The sequence below is a fragment of the Phoca vitulina genome, unplaced genomic scaffold (genome assembly GCF_004348235.1).
Source record: "Phoca vitulina isolate PV1807 unplaced genomic scaffold, GSC_HSeal_1.0 scaffold36, whole genome shotgun sequence".
In the NCBI taxonomy this organism is placed as follows: domain Eukaryota; kingdom Metazoa; phylum Chordata; class Mammalia; order Carnivora; family Phocidae; genus Phoca; species Phoca vitulina.
In genome coordinates, this window is record NW_022589739.1 from 8,149,270 (window position 1) to 8,171,243 (window position 21,974).

The 21,974-nt window shown below is 39.0% G+C and overlaps 1 protein-coding gene across 2 annotated transcripts; it reads left to right on the forward strand.

The window, feature by feature from the left end:
- Window positions 1-9: 9 nt before the first annotated feature.
- On the forward strand, window positions 10-14,830 carry TMEM9B (TMEM9 domain family member B). 2 transcript variants are annotated; one of them, XM_032427243.1, is made up of 5 exons: window positions 10-280; window positions 6,455-6,563; window positions 8,432-8,566; window positions 13,541-13,714; window positions 14,336-14,830. In XM_032427243.1, the coding sequence occupies exons 2-4, from the start codon at window positions 6,480-6,482 to the stop codon at window positions 13,694-13,696; spliced, it is 375 nt and encodes a 124-aa protein (XP_032283134.1). In that variant the 5' UTR covers window positions 10-280; window positions 6,455-6,479; the 3' UTR covers window positions 13,697-13,714; window positions 14,336-14,830. The 2 variants fall into 2 exon arrangements, with proteins under 2 accessions (XP_032283134.1, XP_032283135.1); XM_032427244.1 differs by adding an exon at window positions 2,402-2,493 and having other exon boundaries at window positions 29-280; window positions 13,541-14,830.
- The last annotated feature ends 7,144 nt before the right edge of the window (window positions 14,831-21,974 follow it).

Consider the following 21,974-nt stretch of genomic DNA (forward strand, 5'->3'; position numbering starts at 1 on the left):
TGCTTTTCGTAGCTGACCCGGCGCGGCCGGTGACGCCAAGGCCCAGACGGAAGTGCGGGCGGAGGAGCCCGAGCCGCAGCCGGAGCCGGAGCCGGAGCCGGATCCCGAGCCTGAGCCCCAGCCGGGAGCAGGTCTCGGGGGCTCCGGGCTGTGGGAACCGCTGGGCCTGGCAGCGATGGCGACCCTGTGGGGAGGCTTCCTTCGGCTTGGCTCCTTGCTCAGCCTGTCCTGCCTGGCGCTCTCAGTGCTGCTGCTGGTGCAGCTGTCAGACGCCGCCAAGGTGAGTCCGCCCAGCCTTCGCTCCAGACAGGAGCTCCTCCCCTGCTCCGGCCTTGCGGAAACTGAGTCGGCCAACCTGCTCCCCACCCATTCCTCTTCCAGCCCTGCCGGCCGGACCCCTAGCTTCACAGCTCTTGCAGCACCCCACCCAACACCCTACTGCCTGACAGCACTCTCGCCCTCCAGCCCGGACAGTCTGACAGTCACTGCCCCCACTACCACCCGTAGCCCTGACACTACTCCCCTCTTTCCCGCCTGATACCCCGCCCCCGTCCCCAGCTCCACCCATCACAGTGCCCACAGCCTGAACAGCAACTCCTCCACCTCCTAGACATTTCCCTTCCCAGACCCGACAGCACCCACCTCAAACTTTACAACCTTTCCAACTCTGAGAGCCTTTAACTTTCCACCCTTAAGCTCCTTAAGTCTACCGCCGCCCTCCACCTGTCTCACAGATAGCCTTCTTCCTGCCCCGCCCCCATTCCCTAAACCAAAGTTACGAGAAGCCTCCAGCCGACGGAAATCTTCCCGGTTAGGAACTAACTCATTTTAACTCATCCCTGAACTAGTTCCCTTCCCAGTGTAGGAACTTGCCTCTCCTGGCTGCCTTCCTTCCCAGTGGGACCTACACAGAGTCTCACCAGCCTAATATCCTGACCTAACTCCCTCCAGGATCTCTTGGCTCCTTTTTTGCCTTCTTTCTTCCTGACATTTTAGTGGGGAAGGAAGGGTCCAAACTACAAGGGAGGTAAAGTTGTAGCCTTCTCCCCTGCACCACTTCTTGGCCCATATAGCCTCCTCATGCTACTCTTTAGTCCCCTTCATGCTCCTACCCTCCACACCTGTTCTGCCCCCGTACACACCTGTGCTTCCTCTTTGATGAGCTAGTTCCTTACTGGGGAAAACAGAAGGAATTCACATTAATATGATGGGAAAACAGAATGAAATTGCATCTTTTAAAAGTAGGAGCTTTAATCTAGAATATCTTTAAATACAGGGGCTGGGAAAGACAGATTAAATGCAGACAGATCAGGGAGTTTTGATCGGGAGTTCTTTTTGAAATCTTTCCTACCTCCCACCAGAGATAGGGACAAAAGCAAGTCTCCTGTCTTTCAAAACATTGCTGACATCCTCTGCATGTCTCCTGTAATCACTTGAAGAGTGTATTGTAATGATGTGTTTATCTGTCAGTCTCCATTACTAGGGTGTGTCCTCATTACTGGCAGGAACCATGTCTTACACTTATCTGAATCCACTTCATTGAGCACAAGGTCCAGCACTGAGCAAATGCTCACTAAGTGGTTGCCAGATGAATACATTGTCAACAGCTCTGCCAGACATAGCAGTATATATAGGAGCAGTGGGCCTTGTCCTCTGGGGACTAATGAGCCACTTGCCTTCTCAGATAAATTCCCCTTTGCTGATGAAGCTTCTCCTATTCCCTGTACTCATATATTTAGTCACCTCTTTCTCCATCTCTTGAAACTTGCTTTATCAGTAGTTATCCTCTCTGTCTACCAGGGATTAGAAGCAAAGTTTCCTGGGAAGCGTAGACCAAACTGATCTCAGCTAGATTCCAGCTACTTCCCTTGTATACTTCCTTTCTAAATATAGCTGAGTGTCTCTAAAATTTTCACCCCTTCTGTAGAGCTCTGGTCCGACCCCCTTTATCCATATTAGCACCATTCTACCAAAGGGTCGAAGGATGGTGTTTAGAAGAATTGTGACTTGATTCGTGAGTAATTTTTAGTTTGATTCTTCCCCATCCTTTTGTAATTGGATTCTTATTTGCAGGCACAGTTATCTGTCTACTGTGTCTTTTTACTGGCAGGTAGATGGTGGTAATATTAGCACAGTTGGACTGTCATGTGACCTATAAATGTGATTAATAAATCACAGATCACCTACAGGTATTATTTCAAAATAATTTTATGTAATATATAATGATTCATTAGCATTACCAAAAAAGAAACTATGACCTTTAAAAACTTTTATCTCTCAAAACGAATAGTTTTAGAATATTTGGCAGGGGATGCTTAGCAAAATGTATATGGTGCAGTTTTTTAAAAATATTGGTGCTAAACTGTTAACAAGCTATACTAAGTTTCCATTTTGGTTACAGAATTTCGAGGATGTCCGATGTAAATGTATCTGTCCTCCCTATAAAGATAATTCTGGGCATATTTATAATAAGAACATATCCCAAAAAGATTGGTAAGTATTTTAGATTACTGAATTACCTGTCAGAGTTCTTTTTGTGGTTGTCACTGTTAGCCCAGAATGTTCATCCAATGTATTGTTTCCTTTTTAAATACAGTTGACTCCTGAACAATGTAGGGCTTAGGTGTGCTGATCCTGGCCCAGTCAAAAATCTGCATATAACTTTTGACTCCCCCCAAACTTAACTGCTAATAGCCTACTGTTGACCAGAAGCCTTACCAATAAAACAGTTGATTCACACACATTTTATATGTTAAATGTATTATATACTGTATTCTTAGAATAAAGTAAACTAGAGAAAAGAAAATGTTATTAAGACAATCATAGGAAAGAGAAAATACATCTGCCGTACTGTACTGTATCTATTGAAAAAAATTTGCATACAAGTGGACCCATGCAGTTCAACCCGTTGTTCAAGGGTCACCTGTATTTCTTTTTAAGTGTGTCAAACTCCACTTCTATTTGAAAAAGTGAGAGTAAGGCCCTGAGTGCATGATGTAAATGTAAAGGAATATAGCCAAAACACTAAGCCCCAAGTAAGGGAGGGTTTTATAAGGGACAGAGCTGAGTTTGTGGCACCTACTCTGCCCATAGCTACCTTCCTGTGCCCTCTTAAATTTTGTCTCTCTTGCTTTTCAGTGGAAGGTAAGCAAGCCTCATTTATCTGGGTTATAATTTTCACAACTTGTAGGTTTTGATGATATATTGCCAAATACAGGAGACTATGTTTTAAAGTGTCAAAAAGCTCAGGAAGGAATGGGAATGGGCCACATATATCCTAGTTTTCCCTGTTGGTGTGCCGTGGATATAGGTATATCAAGAAGTTGCTCCCTCAGCTCTTGGAGTATCAGGCAGGCCTGTGATGACTGGGATCTTGACTCAGTAGTCACCAGCAGTCTTCTCTATTTATGGATCTTACAAATGATAGCTTTTCTACATATAGCATAAAAGATTGGGAAGCAGTTGTTTTGTAGCAGGATGGATGGGCTCCTTCTCATGAATTGTGATGTTTTATGGTTTGTAAACATGGTAGAATATTGCTGGGATAGGCATATAAGAAGAATAGCTCCAAATGCTAGGAACTTTCACATGTACCTGATTTCACAGCTAAATAGCCAGCAAAACTTTGAAAGCAAAATTAAATTCATTTGGTTACAATATTTCAAGTTGACTTTGAAAAAGAAAAGGCAGCCTTTGAGCATGTTTCTTTTTTCTTTTCTTTTCTTTTTTTTTTTTTTTTTGAGCATGTTTCTTTTTTCTGATGCCATTGTCTGTTCTTCCCATGGTATACATTTAGATTCAATCTGATATTTGATAAGTGTATTCTTTTTTTTTTAAAGATTTTATTTATTTATTTGAGACAGAGAGAATGAGAGAGAGAGAGAGAGCACATGAGAGGGGGGAGGGTCAGAGGGAGAAGCAGGCTCCCCGCCGAGCAGGGAGCCCGATGCGGGACTTGATCCAGGGACTCCAGGATCATGACCTGAGCCGAAGGCAGTCGCTTAACCAACTGAGCCACCCAGGCGCCCTGATAAGTGTATTCTTGAAAACTTCTTCTGAACTTCTGTGCTCCACTTTAAATTGTCTCATACTACAAAGTGATTTAGCTATATTATAGATTTTATACCATCAAGTTACTTTTATGATACAAGAAAGCTCAAATAAGTTTTTAAGTTATTCCTATACATTTTCCAAATACACTAAGCGCTTAAAATTAGTTTATTATCAGTAATAGAATGTGATGCCTATTATTTGAGTGGCAGGTGAACTCACTGTTCAAGTGTTTAGCACTAATCTTTTCACTGGCTTTTTATAATTCCAGGTTCAGACAGAACCATATGCCATTCACTCTGGTTTTTGGTCAAAATAGGGAGATTTGAAAAGAAATAGTTGAAAACAAGGCTTGTTTGCGATTTTTCTTCCCCCTCTCCCTTGCTTCCTTCCTGCAGCTCAGCCTTTTACTGGAGATAGATTCTCAGCTGTTAACTGGTTTTAGAAGGGTAAGCAGGTTATGATTAATTAGGATGTTATGACTTTACAAAGCCTCCAATATCTATTTGGTCCTAGATATAGTTTTACCTCTGGCTTCCATTTTGTCCCATTGTTAGCTTTAATTCTTTATTGACTTACGCTGTCTGACTGTAGAAAAGTTTGAGTTCTCTAGTTTGTGTTTGAGGTGTGATGTTAGCTGATAATATCCTTGTTTTGGCACTAGGGGGAGGTGTTGCCTAGTTCCCAGAGTGGTTGAGTTCTGTATCTAGGTTCTGTGTTTTTGACTAGCTGGCCAGACCAACCTTCCTCTCCCACCCTGCACAACTTTTGCACAGCACTCAATATCTCCTTGTTATTAAACTGTATCTGTACTTAAACAGAAACACTCAATACTCAACACTTAGCTCCCCAAGTAATTCCTAGGTATTGTTATGAAGGTTTCTGGAGCTGAATTGGGAAACAAGGAGATAAGTCTTATTTTGCTGAGGTTCAGAGAGCTACAGGGGAGCCAACCTAGGTGGTAGGAACCCTGGGTTCTGGTCCTTTTACCTTCTGATCTACTCTGTGACCTTGTACAGGTGACCTCTCTGAAAGTATATTGGCCTGGTTGACCTCTGTGATTGAATGGGATTTAATTTCCTCTGCCTATTTTATGCCTGCATCCAGCTGGATACATTACTGGTTTTCTTATATGTTTGCAACAAATAACACAAACTTGTATGGTGTGAGTTGTGGGACCTTACCATACCACCACTTGAGGCTTATTTTTTTGTTAGTATCGTTGTTAAAATTAAATTACCTGTTAGGGATAACTGATTGAATTTTTATCATTTATGCCATTTTGGGTTTTCTCTCTTATGCCACGGCTCAGAAGGAATGGAACACAAAAAAGTAGATTTTGCCGGGCAGAGGGAAAGATGTAGCCTAGAGCATTGGGTGCCCCCAAGAAAGATGGGTGGAATGAGACAGGATGCTATCAGTTCTTCAGACAGCCAGAAGTGCCTGAGGAAGAGATGACAAAAGAAAATTGCCCAGCAGTTGATAGGCTAGGAGAGTTTTGCCTACATTTGCTGAAGGAGAACATAGTAGGCTCTTAATAGTTGGGGAGAGTCATAATTTAATTATTTCCTAGAATTGACAGATTTCTGGGAAAAATTCATTTTTTTGAATTGAAATTACACATCAAAAATTGAATTACAAAAATTGAATTGAAAAAAAAAATTTTTTTTGTTGGAGTATCTTTTTTCATAAGCCATAAATAAGTGGCCTAGAAAATGGGGAAAAAATAAAGAACATCCAACAACAAAAACATTTAGCCTTTTATTATTTTTTATATACTTCTTCTGGATAATCAGTTTTCATTTTTAAATATTTCTGTTGTCATAATCCTATTTCTTCGTGTTTTCAATAGACTTTTACTCATTTAGAAAGGTAGTTGTTTTTTTTTTTTTTTGAAAAGTAATTGTTTCTTACTGCACCTTTGAGTGCTCAGTTTCCAGAGTTTCAGAATTTAGCAGCTGTTCAGTGTGATTAGCCATTCATATACCACTCTGTGGCAGTTAAGATTGATGTTAATTCATAAAAGAGATAATCTCATATTTGAACAATGCCTCAAGATACTTTAAATCATTTAAAGCAATTTTTTTCTTGGTAAATGAACAAGTCTAAATATAACTTGATGTGCTAAGTAGTTTTTGATCCCATCTGAGACTTTTCAGGTGCATTTTTAACTGTTAACAGCAGCAGTTTTGAGAATAGCTACTGCATATGTGTCTTTATGGTTCTTAGACTGTTAAATCTCACCCAATTGCTAATACTGAGAGAGCAAAAGATTTCATTTCCCTTATTATTTGTTCCTTGAATTCTTAAGTTCAGTGATTATTCTGGATCTCAGGAAAGTTTTGATCAGTATAAGTAGAAAATCCAGGTAGGCTGAAGCAATATTTTATCCTTGTTTTTTCAGTGATTGCCTTCATGTTGTGGATCCCATGCCTGTGCGTGGGCCTGATGTAGAAGCATACTGTCTACGCTGTGAATGCAAATACGAGGAAAGAAGCTCTGTTACGATCAAGGTAAAAAAAAAAAAATTCATCTCTTCTGCTTCTGGAATAGTTTTTGATGGTATCTAGACAAGAAAGAAAATTTTGGACATCTGAATTCTATTTCATTCACTCAACCACTGTTCTTCCCTCCCCTCCCCATCATCCACTACCCCCTTCCTTCCTCATCCCCAGTACCAGCCCCAGAGGAACAGTGGGTCTGTTTCTGCCTGCCTCATTGAGATGCTTTGTGGATTACTTAGGACATGTTACATAGGTGTGATATGTGAAATGGCACAAAAATGCCCTGTGTGAAATTAGCATATCCTGAAATATATCCCAGCTTTTCTGTGGGCCATGTATGTCAGAAGCTAGTGAGAGTATAGCATGACTAGGCGCTTTTCTTCCTGCCCTCTCAACCCTTAGGGAAAAAAATAGACTATTCTAGAAATATCACTTCTGGATTCTAAGATTTCCTTTATTTTTTATAGGAAATAGAATGTAGATCACTCTCATCACCATTTGGACCTCTAATGAGTTCAGTTATTAATTATGGTGGCTAACAGTTCTTCTCCCCAGTTTTTTTATATGGAGCTTCCCATTCATTCCCCCCTCCCCCAAGAAAAGCCCTCATGGAGAATCTGGGGTGGTCAGCTGTAACAGTTACAAAGATTTCTGTGGGAGAGTTCCTACTCCAGCAGGGTGCTGTCCTGTAGAAAAATCCTCACTGTACTTCTTTATTTTTCAGCTAAGTTTTTGATGTGTAATTTCAGACCCTAAAAGTCACTCATTGTAAGTGTACAATTGAATAAATTTTAGGAAATTTAAAACAATTTTTAAAAATTTAGTGTTAAAAACATTCCCATCACCCCAAAAAGATCCCTCATGCCCATTTACAGTGAATCTCGTTCCCTCCCCTAGCCTTAGACAATCACTATTCTGCTTTGTGTCTCTACAGATCTGAATATTTCATATAAATAGAATCATACAACATGTGGTCTTCTGTGACTGGTTCCTTTCGGTTAGCATAATGTTTTTGAGGTTTATCCATGTTGTAACAAGTTAGCAGTATTTAATTCCTTTCTATTACTGAATATCATTTTATTATATGAATATAACATATTTTCATTATCCATTCATCAGTTGATAGACATTTGGGTTATTTCCAGATTTTTACTATTATGAATAATGCTGTCATAAATATCTGGGCACATGTCTTTGTGTGGATATATGTTTTCCTGTCAGGTAGATTCCCTAGACAGGTAAGTTTATTTTAACTTTTTAAGAGACTGCCGATTGTTTTCCAAAATGGTTGTCCCATTTTACATTCCCACCAGCGATGTGTGAGAGTTCAGTTTTGCCACATCCTTGCTATCATTTGGTACTAATTATAGCCATCCTAGAGGTGGTGGGAGAAGGGTGTCACACTGTACTTTTTGACAGCATACGGATTAAGATCTCAGGAAAATCACTGGCCTGAAATGTATTTTTATATATCTAAATTAATCTAAAAGAGTATTCTGTGGAAATTCATCTGAATTAAATTTTTTGTCAGGGTTCCTTTAAATTGTCTAAGCACGTGCTGCTGAATCTAGGACACTGTATTCAGGTAAAAAAAGAAAACTGGTGTGTGAGCAGTGGTGACAAATGATTTGCAGTAGGTGAAGTTGGAGTTTTGAAGACTCATAATAAGATCCCAAAGACAAAATGCTTTCTTTTCTCTTTTTCTTTAAATAAGATTTTGGTGAAGAGTTGAGTTTGTTTATGTTGGAATCTGGTTTGTATAGGAATCCTATATGCTTAGCAGAAAAATCAGTCTTCACTGTGGCTTCACTATTATTACACAAAATTCTGATTTCTTGGCTTGAATAGAGATGTAACTTACTTTCAACTTCCTTTAGGTTACCATTATAATTTATCTCTCCATTTTGGGCCTTCTACTTCTATACATGGTTTACCTTACTCTGGTTGAGCCCATACTGAAGAGACGCCTGTTTGGACACTCACAATTGATACAGAGCGATGACGATGTTGGGGTAAGTACTTGGCATGCCCCAGCTGCTGTATGGCCAGTCTCTGTCATCACCTGATATAAAGAGCAAGTGAAAAATAGTTGCAGATAGATGTTCATGTGCTGGAGCAGATCCTCAACTAGAGAAGCTAAGGACTGTTTTAATTTAGTATATGTCTCTTCATGAAGAAATTGCTCTGGATAGCCATCAATATGGTGGTCTAAATTGATGATCGTTGGTGACTATGCTGTACAAGGCTTTGCCCTTTAGTATCAAGGACACAATGTTCATTGCCTTTCCCTGTTTAAACTCAGAAAAGCTTCTGAGATAGATTTCTCCCCAAGCTCCTGCCTGAATACCATTCCTGTCAACATGACCAAATATATAGAAGGCAAAGAGGCTTTAGTGAAGGGAAGCATGAAGATAGTGTTCTTTTCTTAATGAAGTGCAGCTTGATAACCTGCTGATGTTTTATATTTCTTTTCTCCTCCTTCTTAAAAAATCTATGATTTTTAGAGAAAAACAAAACCATCATTCCCGCTTCTCTTCCTGTCTTAAAAACACATTTCTATTTATACATATAGTTGGTATAATCAGTGTATAAATTGTTTTGTGGTCTCCTTTTTGTATTAACATTACTTCTTTAAAAAATGTCTGGTAATTAAAAAAAAAGATGTCTGGTAATTGACATAGTCCACAAACTTGTTATTCAGTATAGCTTAGAATTATATTGTTTTGTCATTAACCTGTTCGGGCCTATTTTCAAGTTTTCCACTATTTTAGTATTCTATATATAATTATTTTTAGAATTACTTTTTATTTTGGATTACCTTATTGGCCTACATTCCTTAAAATGGATAAAATTCAATAGAGTTTCAAGAACCGATTCCGAAAGCTAAAGCCAGGGTGAACCGTTGCTAACTATAGTCAGAAGTCCTTTTACCCTGGAATGGCTTGTGGACCTGGTGATAAAAGATGGGAAGAGGGAATCCTGACTGGATGGCTGGAGTTATTACTACAAACAGAGCCTGCTTTTTGATCAATACATTGTTATTGTATGACTATCAATTATGAATACTCAACTTATTTGGGCAAGATTTCATTTATGTTTTGTCAAGAACTTTCATAGAAACACCTCTGTTTTCCTCTTTTTTCCTTCCTTATTAGTTCAACCAACACATAATGAGTAACTTTTCTGTATCAGGTCCTCTGCTAGGTACTAGGAATAGAGAGATGAATAAAACAGACATGTAAAAGAAATGACTAATTATAGTATGTTTCCACCTTTTATTTTTAATCATGTAGGAAATACCTATTCATTTTTGAAAAGTATCAGGAGGGGATTATTGATAGGCTGGGAGAAAGATCAAGACTAGAGATCTGATGTGGTCAAAAACCAGGCATATGGGGCTAATGAGGAAAGAGAGCTAGAAGGACAGGAGGTTGTGTACCAGAAGCATTAGAGTCTCTAGTACTGTTCCCATGTTACTTTTCATTCACATATGACAGATTTTTCTCAGCCTCAACAGCACTGACATTTTAGGTTGGATAATTCTTTTTTGTTTTTTTTTTAAGATCTTATTTATTTATTTGAGAGAGAGAGAGAGAGAGAAAACATGAGCAGGGAGAGGGAGAGGGACAAGTGACTCCCTGCTGGGCAGGGAGCCCGATGTGGAGCTCCATCCCAGGGCCCTGGGATCAGGACCTGAGCCAAAGGCAGACACTTAACCCACTGAGCCACCCAGGCGCCCCTAGGTTGGATAATTCTTTGTGGTGGGGGGTTTCCTGTTCATTGTAAGATATGTAGCAGCATCCTGACCTCTGCCCCCCAGCTGCCGGCAGTGCCTGTCATCCTCTCGGTGATAATCAGAAGTGCTCCCAGATACTGCCAAATGTCCCTGGGGGACAGAATCACCCCCAGTTGAGAACTAACATATCAAAATGTTATGTATCAAAGGCCACATAAACTATTTCTTTTTTTTTTTTTAAGATTTTATTTATTTATTTGACAGAGAGAGAGCGAGCGAGAGCAGGAACACAAACCGGGGGAGTGGGAGAGGGAGAAGCAGGCTTCCCCGTGGAGCAGGGAGCCCGATGTGGGGCTCGATCCCAGGACCCTGGGATCATGACCTGAGCCGAAGGCAGACGCTTAACGACTGAGCCACCCAGGTGCCCCTGTAAAGGATATAGTTTAAGTCAGACTTTCTATCTATCCATGTGCCTATTAAGAAATAGTTTATGGGGGGGCGCCTGGGTGGCTCAGTCGTTAAGCGTCTGCCTTCGGCTCAGGTCGTGATCCCAGAGTCCTAGGATCGAGCCCCGCATCTGGCTCCCCGCTGCGCGGGAAGCCTGCTTCTCCCTCTCCCACTCCCCCTGCTTGTGTTCCCTCTCTCGCTCTCTCTCTCTCTGTCAAATAAATAAATAAAAAATCTTAAAAAAAACAAAACAAAACTATATCCTTTACAGTATTAAATATTTGGTTCCTGATTTTAGAAATAAACAATATTAATGTAATGCACATAGAACATAAAAGAAATGGATGCACAAATATGTAGATGAAAACATGTAGGAAAGGCATTTGATTGGTGGGGTCATGTGCTTAATAACCATTTTGTTCACCAGTGATAGATTCTGTGCATATATTAACTGAAAACATTATCTCTGAGAGTCCTGGCTGACTCTTGGATATCTATTGAATTAATTCTGGGCAGAGAGAGGTTTTCTAACCTCTGGCTGTGAATTTATGGTAACAACTCTGTACAAAAAAAAAGTTAAATTTAAATTCCTACAATTGTTGCTTATCTTAACATGAGAATTCTTTGCTATTTATCTGCTTTTAAAAATGTTTCTGTTTAATTCTCCGTTACATCCTTTCATCTTGTTTCATTTTTGTTCATTGTAGAGCATTTTAAATCAAGTGAGAGTACAAATAGTTACGAAGCTCACTGCAAGTAGTCACAATATTTATCGTATCATATATCCATGACACATCATTACTATTATCAAAGCATTACATTAAAACATGTTTTGTGTTTATTGTAATTTTATCAGGTGTAAAAAGAACAAACATATAAAAAGGGTAAATCTCTATTTGCATTCTTCTAGCATCCATGACCACGAGCAGCTGGTTCATTCTTGTTCTGATAGGTGGAAAATGGATAAAAGGATTAACTGGTTTGTTTAGTCCTTTAAATTTGTTCCTTAGGGAAGTTTTGCTCCCCCTACCTTGAAGGGTAGATAACAGGACTATGAAATTGAGAGCTGCTCTGCTGAGAAAGTACATCCTTCTTCCCAGTCTTGTTTATGTCAAAACAAACTAATGGTAATACTATTTTATATACAAGTTCACCGAAGCATTGTATTCCCAAAGAGTCATTTTAATCCACTTGAACAAAATCAGTGTGTTGAGATGATATGACACCAAGTCAAGGTGAGTTGAGCTAAGTCCTGTGTTCATTTGTTAGATGACCTCGGATCAGTTTATTTCCTTATGGGAAATCAAGTAATCCAACAACTTTAGCCTTCCTCGTTCCTGACTTTTTTTTTTTTCTTAAATCTTTGAAACATTTTGAACTTTATGGAATTGTTTTAATTATTTTCATTTGTAAGGTTAAAAATAAAAAAAATGGGTCTTGCTGTTTGCCTGTCTTGTAACAAGTTGTTACCTAAATTAAGCAAAAATTTGAGAAAATTTCGTTAAAGAAGGCAGGGAAAGATTCCTTATAGAAAACTTTTTGATGTCTTTGAAATGTAGACATTGTATAAGTGCCTTACTGTAAAAAGAAGACCAGGTGTTGTAACTCCACATAGTTAAAGTTGTATATATAGTTATGTGGTTGTGTATCGCTTTCCATAGACATGCTGACTCCTGCCTTGGATGTATAATAGAACTTCTGTAAACATGCACAGCAAAACAATATTTCTCTCTTTGAGGCAAGGTTTAATGTAAGAGGTACAACTTGTGACTTGGATCCTATGTTGGAACATTTAGAAGCTTTGTTAACACAGGGTTCAGGAAAAAGAGATCAAGGAAAGGGCAAACAAAAGCAATAAATTAGTATTGAATCCTTTTTGTCATTTAGGCAGCTGTGTTTATATCTCATTCATAGATAGATTAGCATGGTGGTTTCCTGTGTCATGACTACAAACATCAGTGGCATTGGTTTACTTTGACCAGGATAGGTTGGTTTTCTACACAGATACCTGGGTAACCCCTCAATAGCCTCTTTCTTAAGGCAGCAACTAACATGGAGGCCCCTGAGTGCTCAGCAGTGAAAGATTCAGGCGTTTATCTAATAAAAATGCTGAAGTAATAAATCCTTACTGTCCTTGGTAATAGAGAGTGATTGTAGCACTTGAGTTGTGTGTCTTCATTACAGACTGGGGGAGGGGGAAATGAAAAGGATTTTGGAAACCAGTCCACTTGGTGTATGTGTTAAAGGTGCAGGGAAATATTAAAACCAGTCAAGATAAGATCCTGTCAACTCCTCTCCCAAGGGTGAATGTGGCCTCAAGCTGGCAAGTAACGATTCTAAACAGGAGTCAGGAAAGTAAAAGACAAGTCTTTCCTCTGCCAGATTAGCTATATAGTATTGAATACAGCAGGGAAAAGCTCTACTTCCCATATCTGTAACATGTGAATATTAACATGAAAAAAGATTTTCTTCCCCTACCTGTCAGGGAAGGCTGGTCTTTAACCTAAATGACCACTGTCTTTGTCTTGGTGCTTGCTTCTTATGGGAAATGTCTTTGGAAATGATGACTCATGCAAACATTTCACAAATACCTCCTCATCACTCAAGCTACTTGAAACACTTATTTCTGTAGTTGAGTTCATCCTACTTCTGGCACTTGAGTGCCTAGGAGTGCTTGGCCCAAGAGATGGTTTGTTTGTAAAGTCCAGCCACTCCTATCTCTCTGGCTGGATAATTGCTCTTTTGTGTGTGTGTTGTACACTGATCATGCTATCTCTGATGATCTCCATTACTGGGCTTTCAGGATCACCAGCCTTTTGCAAATGCCCACGATGTGCTGGCCCGCTCCCGCAGCCGAGCCAATGTGCTGAATAAGGTAGAGTATGCCCAGCAACGCTGGAAGCTTCAAGTTCAAGAGCAGCGAAAATCCGTCTTTGACCGTCATGTTGTCCTCAGCTAATTGGAAATCAAATTGAAGGTGATTAGAAAGAAATGAGGCAGACAACTGAAAAAAATTGACTGAGTTTTCCTGGGTTTTGTTTTAATACCCTGTTGATTTCACCAACTCTTGCTGGGAAATTCAGAATTGGAAACAGAAATGTGCTTGGTATTTTGTTTTCTTGTTAACGTATTAATACAGGCATTTTTAAGAGCACACACCTCAAAGTCAGCCAATTAACCTTTTTCCTATTTGTGAACTTCTGTAAACATGCACAGCAAAACAATATTTCTCTCTTTGATTTCTCTCTTTTACTAATAAAAATAGTTCTGCCTGTAAATTATCTTGAAGTCCTTTACCTGGAACAAGCACTCTCTTTTTCACCATACAGTTTTAACTTGGTTTTCAAGATAATTTTCAGGTGTTTTTTTCTTTCTTTCTTTCTTTCTTTCTTTTTTTTTTTTTTTTCTTTCTGGCTGGGGAGGGGAGGGATGTGCGGGAAGTGGTTAACATAACTTTTCTCAAGTCACTTTACTAAACCAACTTTTGTAAATAGACTTAACATTCTATTTTCAAGTTTCATTTATATTTTGCAGTGTAGCCAGCCTCATCAAAGCCCTGACTTACCCATTTGAATTTTGCACTGACTATATTATCTAGGTATCTGGCTGGCCTGTGGCTGCACTTCACGGTAAAGTGGATCTGAACTACCTGGTGGCTCTTCATAAAATGCAGATTTTCCTCATGTACTGTGATGTCTGATGCAATGCATCCTAGAACAAACTAGCAATTTGCTAGTTTACTCTAATGACTAAACATAGTCTGGTGTGTGTGGTCTTTCTCATCTTCTTCTAGTATCTTTAAGGATGAATCCTAAGAACTTGGACACTTGCAATAAAGGAATTTTCTTTTAACCCCAAGCATCTCTGGATTGGTGACATACACACATTTGTCCACATTTCTGGTCAGGTGGAGAGGCAGCTGTTTGAGCTGTAGTGTGTGCAGCTTTGAACTAAGACTGGAGTTCCTTGCTGGGTGCCTCCCTCTGAAAGGTATAACAGTTATTGGATAACTGGCTTTTTTCCTCCTATGTCCTCTTTGGAATGTAACAATAAAAATAATTTTTAAAACACCAGTGTTTCTCTCCTCCTTCTTCTGCTGTATAATAAACTCGAAGATACAAAGACATTTGGTCCCCTGTTATGAGACTACTCTTTTATAACAGTGGCTCATCATAAAATATTGGTACTAAATTATCTGTGTGTGGATGTGTGTGTGGAGGAGAAGGGAGAAAGAAGAAATGTATGGTACTTAGATGGGGCTCTGAAAGTATACAAATATTATTTTGACAAATTGAGAGATTAAAATTCATGAAGAGAAAAATAAAATGCATGAAGGAGGGCTTGTTCAAAGAAATTCTTGGCAAAAATTATATTTAAATTACATTAAATTAATAAGGTTGAGGTTTTAGGAGTTCTTAATGGATTTTTTGGTTAGTAAAAAACGTATTTTTTAAACCTACAAACCTAACCTAAAATTATTGATTTTATTGTTAGTATTAAAAGATGTAAGTAAGTTCAACTACAACCAAGTGGAATTTATCTCAGGTATGCAAGGCTGATTGAACATTCAAAAATCAATAAAATCTATCACAGCAACAGGATAAAGAAGATAAATGACATGATCCTATTAATAGATGCAGAAAAAGCATTTGACACAATCCAACACCCATTTATGTTAAAAAAAAAAAAGTAAACTAGGAATAGAGAGAAATCCTTCAACTTTATAAAGAACATCTACAGAAACCTACAGCTAACATCATACTTAATGGAAACAGAAGCTTTCCTGTTAAGATGAGGAACAAGGCAAGGATACCCTCTCTCATCACTTCCTTTTCAACATCATACTGCAAATTTTAGCTAATGCAATAATAAAAGGAAATAAAAGGTATACAGATTGGGAAGGAAGAAATAAAACTCTTTGTTTACAGATGACATGATTGTCTACGTAGAAAATCCAAAATAATTGACAAAACCCTAAAACTCCTGGAACTAATTAAAGTAGTTACACAAACGTTGCAAGATGCAAGGTTAATATACATAGGTCAATTGCTTTCCCATATACTATCAATGAACAAGTGAAATTAAAAACACAATACCTTTAATGTTAGCAGTCCCCAGAATGAAATAGGTATAAATCTAACAAAATACACATGAGGAAAACTACAAAACTGATGAAAGAAATCAAAGAACTAAATAAATGGAGAGATATTCCATATCCATGGATAGGACGGCTCAATATTAACAAGATATCAGTTCTTCCTAATGATCTATAGATTCAACACAATCCCTGCCAAAAATCTCAGCAAGTTATCTTGTGGATATCAACAAACTGATGCTGAAGCTTATATGATGAGGCAAAAGACCCAGAAAAGCCGACACAATATTAATGGAAAAGAACAAAGTTGGAGGACTGACACTATTTGACTCTAAGACTTACTATAAAACTACAGTAATCAAGTCAGTGTCAGTGTGGTATTGACCAAAGAATAGACAGATAAACAGAAGGGAGAGCCCAGAAATAGACCCACACAAATGTAGCCAATTGATCTTTGACAAAGGAACAAAGGCAATACAATGGAGAAAAGCGTTTTTTGTTTTTTTTTTTTAGATTTTATTTTATTTATTTGAGAGAGAGAGAGAGAACAAGCAGGGGGGAGAGGCAAAGGCAGAGGGAGAAGCAGACTCCCCGCTGAACAGGGAGCCCAATGTGGGACTCTATCCCAGCACACTGGGATCATGACCTGAGCCGAAGGCAGACACTTAACTGACTGAGCCATCCAGGTGTCCCTAGAAAAGCATTTTCAACAAATGGTGCTGGAACAACTATACATCCACATGCAAAAAAAAAAAAAAAGCAAGACACAGACCTTACACCCTTCAAAAAATTAACTCAAAATGGATCATAGACCTAAATGTAAAACATAAAATTAAAAATTCTAGAGATAACATAGGAGAAAATCTAGATATCTAGATGATCTTCGGTTTGGTGATAACTTTTTAGATAAAAGACAACACGAGTCATGAAAGAAAGGAATAATGGTAAGTTGGAGTTCATTACAATTAAAAACTTGTGCTCTGTGAAAGACAATGTCAAAAAAATGAGAAGACAAGCCACAGACTGGGAGAAAATATTTGCAAAAGACATACCTGATAAAGTTCTATTATCCAAAATATACCAAGAACTCTTAAAACTCAACAATAAGACAACCTGATTATAAATGGGCCAAACACCTGAACAGACATCTCACCAAAGAAGATATACAGATGGAAAATAAGCATATGAAAAGATGTTCCACCACATGTCCTTAGGGACATACAAATTAAAACAACAATGAGATACTACCACACACCTATTAGAAGAGCCAAAATCCAGAGCACTGATAACACCAAATGCTGGTGTGGATGTGGAGCGACAGGAACTCTCATTCATTGCTGGTGGGAATGCAAAATGGTACAGCCACTTTGGAAAAAAATCTGGCAGTTTCTCAACAAAACTAACATGAATTTATATGATCCAGTAGTCACACTCCTCGGTATTTACCCAAATAAGTTGAAATCTTATGTCCACACATGGATGGTTATAGCAGCTTTATCCATAATTGCCAAAACTTGGAAGCAACCAAGATGTCTTTCAGGAGGTGAATGGGTAAATAAACTGTGATACATCCAGACAATGGAATATTATTCATCACTAAAAATAAATGAGTTATCAAGCCATAAAAATATGTGGAGGAACTTTAAATGCATATTACTGAGTGCAAGAAGCCGATCTGAAAATACTGTGTGATTCCAACTGTATGACATTCTGGGAAAGGCAAAACTATGGAGGCGGTAAAAAAAAACAAACAAACCAGTGGTTGTCATGTATTGGGGGCAGGGAGGGATGAAAAGGTGGAGCACAGAGGCTTTTTAGAGTAGTAAAACTGTTCTGTATGATACTATGATGCTGGATACATGTCGTTATACATTTGTTAAAGCCCACAGAATGTATAACACCAAGAGTGAACCCTAAGGTAAACTATGGACTTTGAGTGATGATGTGTCAATATTGGTTCATCAATTGTAAAAATATATTACTGGGGGGAGATGTTGGTAGTGGGGGAGGACATGCATGTGTAGGGAAAGGGGTGTATGGGATCTCTTTGTACTTTCTGCTTCATTTTGCTGTTCATCTAAAATTACTCTAAAAAGTCAAGTCTAAATAGAGGAAAATAAATTTAAAAGGTATTGTAATAAAATTTAGGTTCATATTGACCTTCCTGGTTATGGCCTTAATCTCTATTTAAAAGAATATTGATCAACATTATGAGACTATTACAGATATTTTCCATAAATAATTTTGATAGAAAATCATATAAACCAGATGAATGGGGAGGCATTCTTTTTACAAAAGAATTTGTTACAAGAGTCTAGTTTTGTAAGCAAACCTTTCTACTTAATATTGTTATGTGTTGTCATATGTACATAAAATAGCTAAACCAGAACTAAGCAGTTCTGTTTAACTGTAAGCTGCTTTGCATATAGTTACTAAATGATCACCTATAAATCACGTTAAGTCTGACACAGCCCAAAATACAGCATCTTAGCGACAAAACAGGTAAGAGACTCTTCTTCAGAGTAGCCCACTGGGGGAGAATAGGAACATGGCCTTTAAGAAAATTCCTGGGCACAGTTGATAAATGATGAATTTTATCAGCTGATTATTCCATTGTCGTTAACTATCAACCACGCCCACATGTTAAACGTCCAGATTTTGCTGGTGATTAAATCATCTGGAAGAGTGGGAAGCATTTGGTTTGGAAACCAGGAGTCCTAGGTTCTGACCCCTGCTCTGTTACCAGCTCTGCAAGCTTAGCCAACTCACAACGTATGAGGGATTGGAAAGAAGATTTCTAAGATTCCTGCCATCCCTAACATTCCATAAAGTAATTATATGTGCAGTTGTAGCTTTGTGTTTTTTACATGCTAGGTATTTTTAATATCTTTGAAAAGTTGAAGTTCTTATGCTCAGCAGTGCTACCGGAATCTTAGCATTTTATCATTAAGACCTCATCATTTATTTCCCAGAAGACAGAAATCTGAGATTTTCTCAAGATAGGTGCATTTGTTAGCTGTGCATGTATCTGGAGCTGCAAAGCCCCCGCACCGATAGTCTGTGTTGGTTTCTTTTAAAAACTTGTATTCAATTTCTACAAACACCTCCATCCTCCACTAGGCTTCCTATCTTGATCCTCTTCTTTACTGCATTTTTCATTCTATCACTCTGTTGTGCTGTGATTAAATTTTCTTCTTTGAATAAAAGATGATCATATTTAAATGCTACCACACTGATTGGTGAACTTTTGGGAAATGCTCAATAAAAAAAAGCTTCTCATCAGTGTGTCTACAGAGACACTAAGCTTTTTTCCCCAAGAATTATGCGCAGTCTACTTAAAGCCCAGAAACTGTTGAGTGGCATATATGAATGACTCAGATTTCATCTGGGTCAAGGTTTAAGACATTAAAATGATCTGTCAGGATAGAACCCTACCTGAAGAATTCTTGTGTGTGATTGGCTTCGCTGGCATCTGCTTTGCCTTTTTTTTTTTTTTTAAAGATTTTATTTATTTATTTGACAGAGAGAGAGAGACAGCGAGTGAGAGGGAACACAAGCAGGGGGAGTGGGAGAGGGAGAAGCAGGCTCTCTGCCGAGCAGGGAGCCCGATGTGGGGCTCCATCCCAGGACCCTGGGATCATGACCTGAGCCGAAGGCAGATGCTTAACGACTGAGCCACCCAGGCGCCCCTGCTTTGCCTTTTGCTACTCTGTTGTGCCAGGTCTGGCTGGTTAGCCATAGGCAGAAATAAGGCTCTGCTGTTCTCAGTAATGTAGAAATACAGACTCCATGCCCATTGTGCCATCATTTTGTAGCTTCTGCCATACATATTCTTGATCTCTTACCCTCTGGAATTCCTGCCTTGGGAATTTCCTAACTCTTCTCTCAGCAACTTTTTATTTTTGACAGAATCTTGGCTAGTTTTTAATCTTTCAGAGATTTTTGTTTTAAGTTAATTGTTTTAGGCCATTTGGTCAGTAATTTGGAATCTTTCTTTCTTTTTCCTTTGTTTTGATCTTTGTTTTTTGTTTTTTTAAGATTTTATTTATTTATTTGACAGAGAGAGACACAGGGAGAGGGAACACGAGCAGGGGGAGTGGGAGAGGGAGAAGGAGGCTCCCTGCTGAACAGGGAGCCCACCACGGGCTCGATCCCAGGACCCTGGGACCATAACCTGAGCGGAAGGCCAATGCTTAACTGACTGAGCCACCCAGGCGCCCCTGTTTTGATTTTTAATTGCACCTTTCACATTTATCTCATCCTCCTCCCCCAACCCCCTATTAGGAAGAGCTTTCCCTGGTATTTATTTACTCCCTTCCAGGGTGTTCACCGTGACTTCTTACAGCACTCTCCACCTCCCACCATCCCCACCCCTCATCCCCTACCCCCCTTTGCATACTGCCATTTCTGATTCCATAGTCATTTTTGTCTTTCAGCAGCCATATTAGATAGGATAGGCTTTTCCACACTTTCCTTTAAAGTAGTACCCTTTACGCACTTGAATCCTGGTGCTTAGAGGTTGCTCCACCCATTACCCGGTGCGGCTGCAGGTTGTTGCTATGCTCAGGTAGAGAAGCGAGGGACAATGTTACCTGATCTTGCTCATAAACAGGGTTGTGGGGAGGATGGTGGCCTCTTTTTCTCTGCACATGCCAAGCATAGAGGTCAAGCCCTCAGTCTTAAAAATGTTGAAAAATCACACCCTGAAGAATGAACAGAAAGTCATATTTCCTCTTTTCTGGAGGCCCACGGGCAGATTTCATGTTGCTTTTCCATTTTAGGTATGGTCCACTCTCAACAAATAGGTTTCGGATACATTGATGTTTGATTTTCCAATGTGAGGGAAAATATAAGCCAGGTTTTTCTGGAAGGTGCAGCTTAGAAAGGGACACTGCACAAGTATTCATCTGTAAAGAAAGGAAAGAGGAAAAGAACTCACGCCTGTACATTAGGTATTTTTTTTTTTCATTTGATCCTCACAACCACCCTGCAGAATAGTTAATACCTCAGTTGATCATAGGAAAAAGATGAAGCTCAGAAAGGCTAAGTAACTTGCCTAAGGACACACAGCTAGGAAGGGGCAAAGCCAAGATCGAAACTCAAGGGTGTTACAACTGAAAGAAAAATGCTCTTTTCCTACAGCACTACCCTGCCTCCTAGTTAACTGGTTAAACTGCAATATCCCTGTAAGATCTGTTGTAGTTTTATTATTATAGTCAAAGGCAAAAAGTAATTGTGGTTTAATCAATGAGGTTCATGAAGTCCTATTCAGAAAAAAGGACTGTCTGGGTGTGAGACCTCTTGGGGTGTCATGCTTTATCCTTATGTTCCATGAAAAAAAAAAAAACCTAAATACAGATGCACTTCATTCAATATATTTAAAGTTCTGAGTAAGTAAAAATATATAAATTGACTATGTTTTAAATTTATTTGGGGAGTTTCTTATTTAAAGGATCTTAAAGTGAATTTTTAAGAGCAAAAGATTCCTTTCTTATTTTTATTTTTGGTTTTGCCCCTGGCATATCAGGTATTATTTAAGAAGGCTATGCCCGTGAGGTTGCATGATCATTAACTCCTTTATAAGGTCTCCAACATGTATTTGAATATTGTGGTATTTCAGTGTTTCCCAGACTTTAATTATTTGCATGCACCTTCATGGTCTTCATTATCTGTGTTCCACTTGTACTATTATTCACTTACTATTTTTCTTTAAGGGACATGTTTTACTCAAGTAGATGTATTTTTATTTTTATTTTTAGATTTTATTTATTTATTTGACAGAGAGAGATAGCGAGAGAGGGAACACAAGCAGGGGGAGTGGGAGAGGGAGAAGCAGGCTTCCAGCTGAGCAGGGAGCCCAATGCGGGGCTCGATCCCAGGACCCGGGGATCATGACCTGAGCTGAAGGCAGACGCTTAATGACTGAGCCACCCAGGCGCCCCTCAAGTAGATGTATTTTTAAAAGAAATTTTGTACCACTGCCCTAAGTGTGAAATCAGTATAATTCACAGTTAATAGAAATCAACAGCAAACCATTATTAAATTCTAGCTAGACAGTATCGTTTGTTGGAGACTTCCATCTGAGGAGGATCAGAGCATTCTAGGAGTGTGGAAGACACATTCTTCCATGACTAAAGCTGTA

What these genes read in the sequence shown, in the direction of transcription:
- TMEM9B (XM_032427244.1), top strand. Translation starts at nt 176, where the DNA reads ATGGCGACCCTGTGGGGAGGCTTCCTTCGGCTTGGCTCCTTGCTCAGC. An exon ending in AACATATCCCAAAAAGATTG is followed by an intron (nt 2,494 to 6,454) that starts GTAAGTATTTTA and finishes TTGTTTTTTCAG; the next exon opens with TGATTGCCTTCATGTTGTGG. An exon ending in AGAGCGATGACGATGTTGGG is followed by an intron (nt 8,567 to 13,540) that starts GTAAGTACTTGG and finishes CTGGGCTTTCAG; the next exon opens with GATCACCAGCCTTTTGCAAA.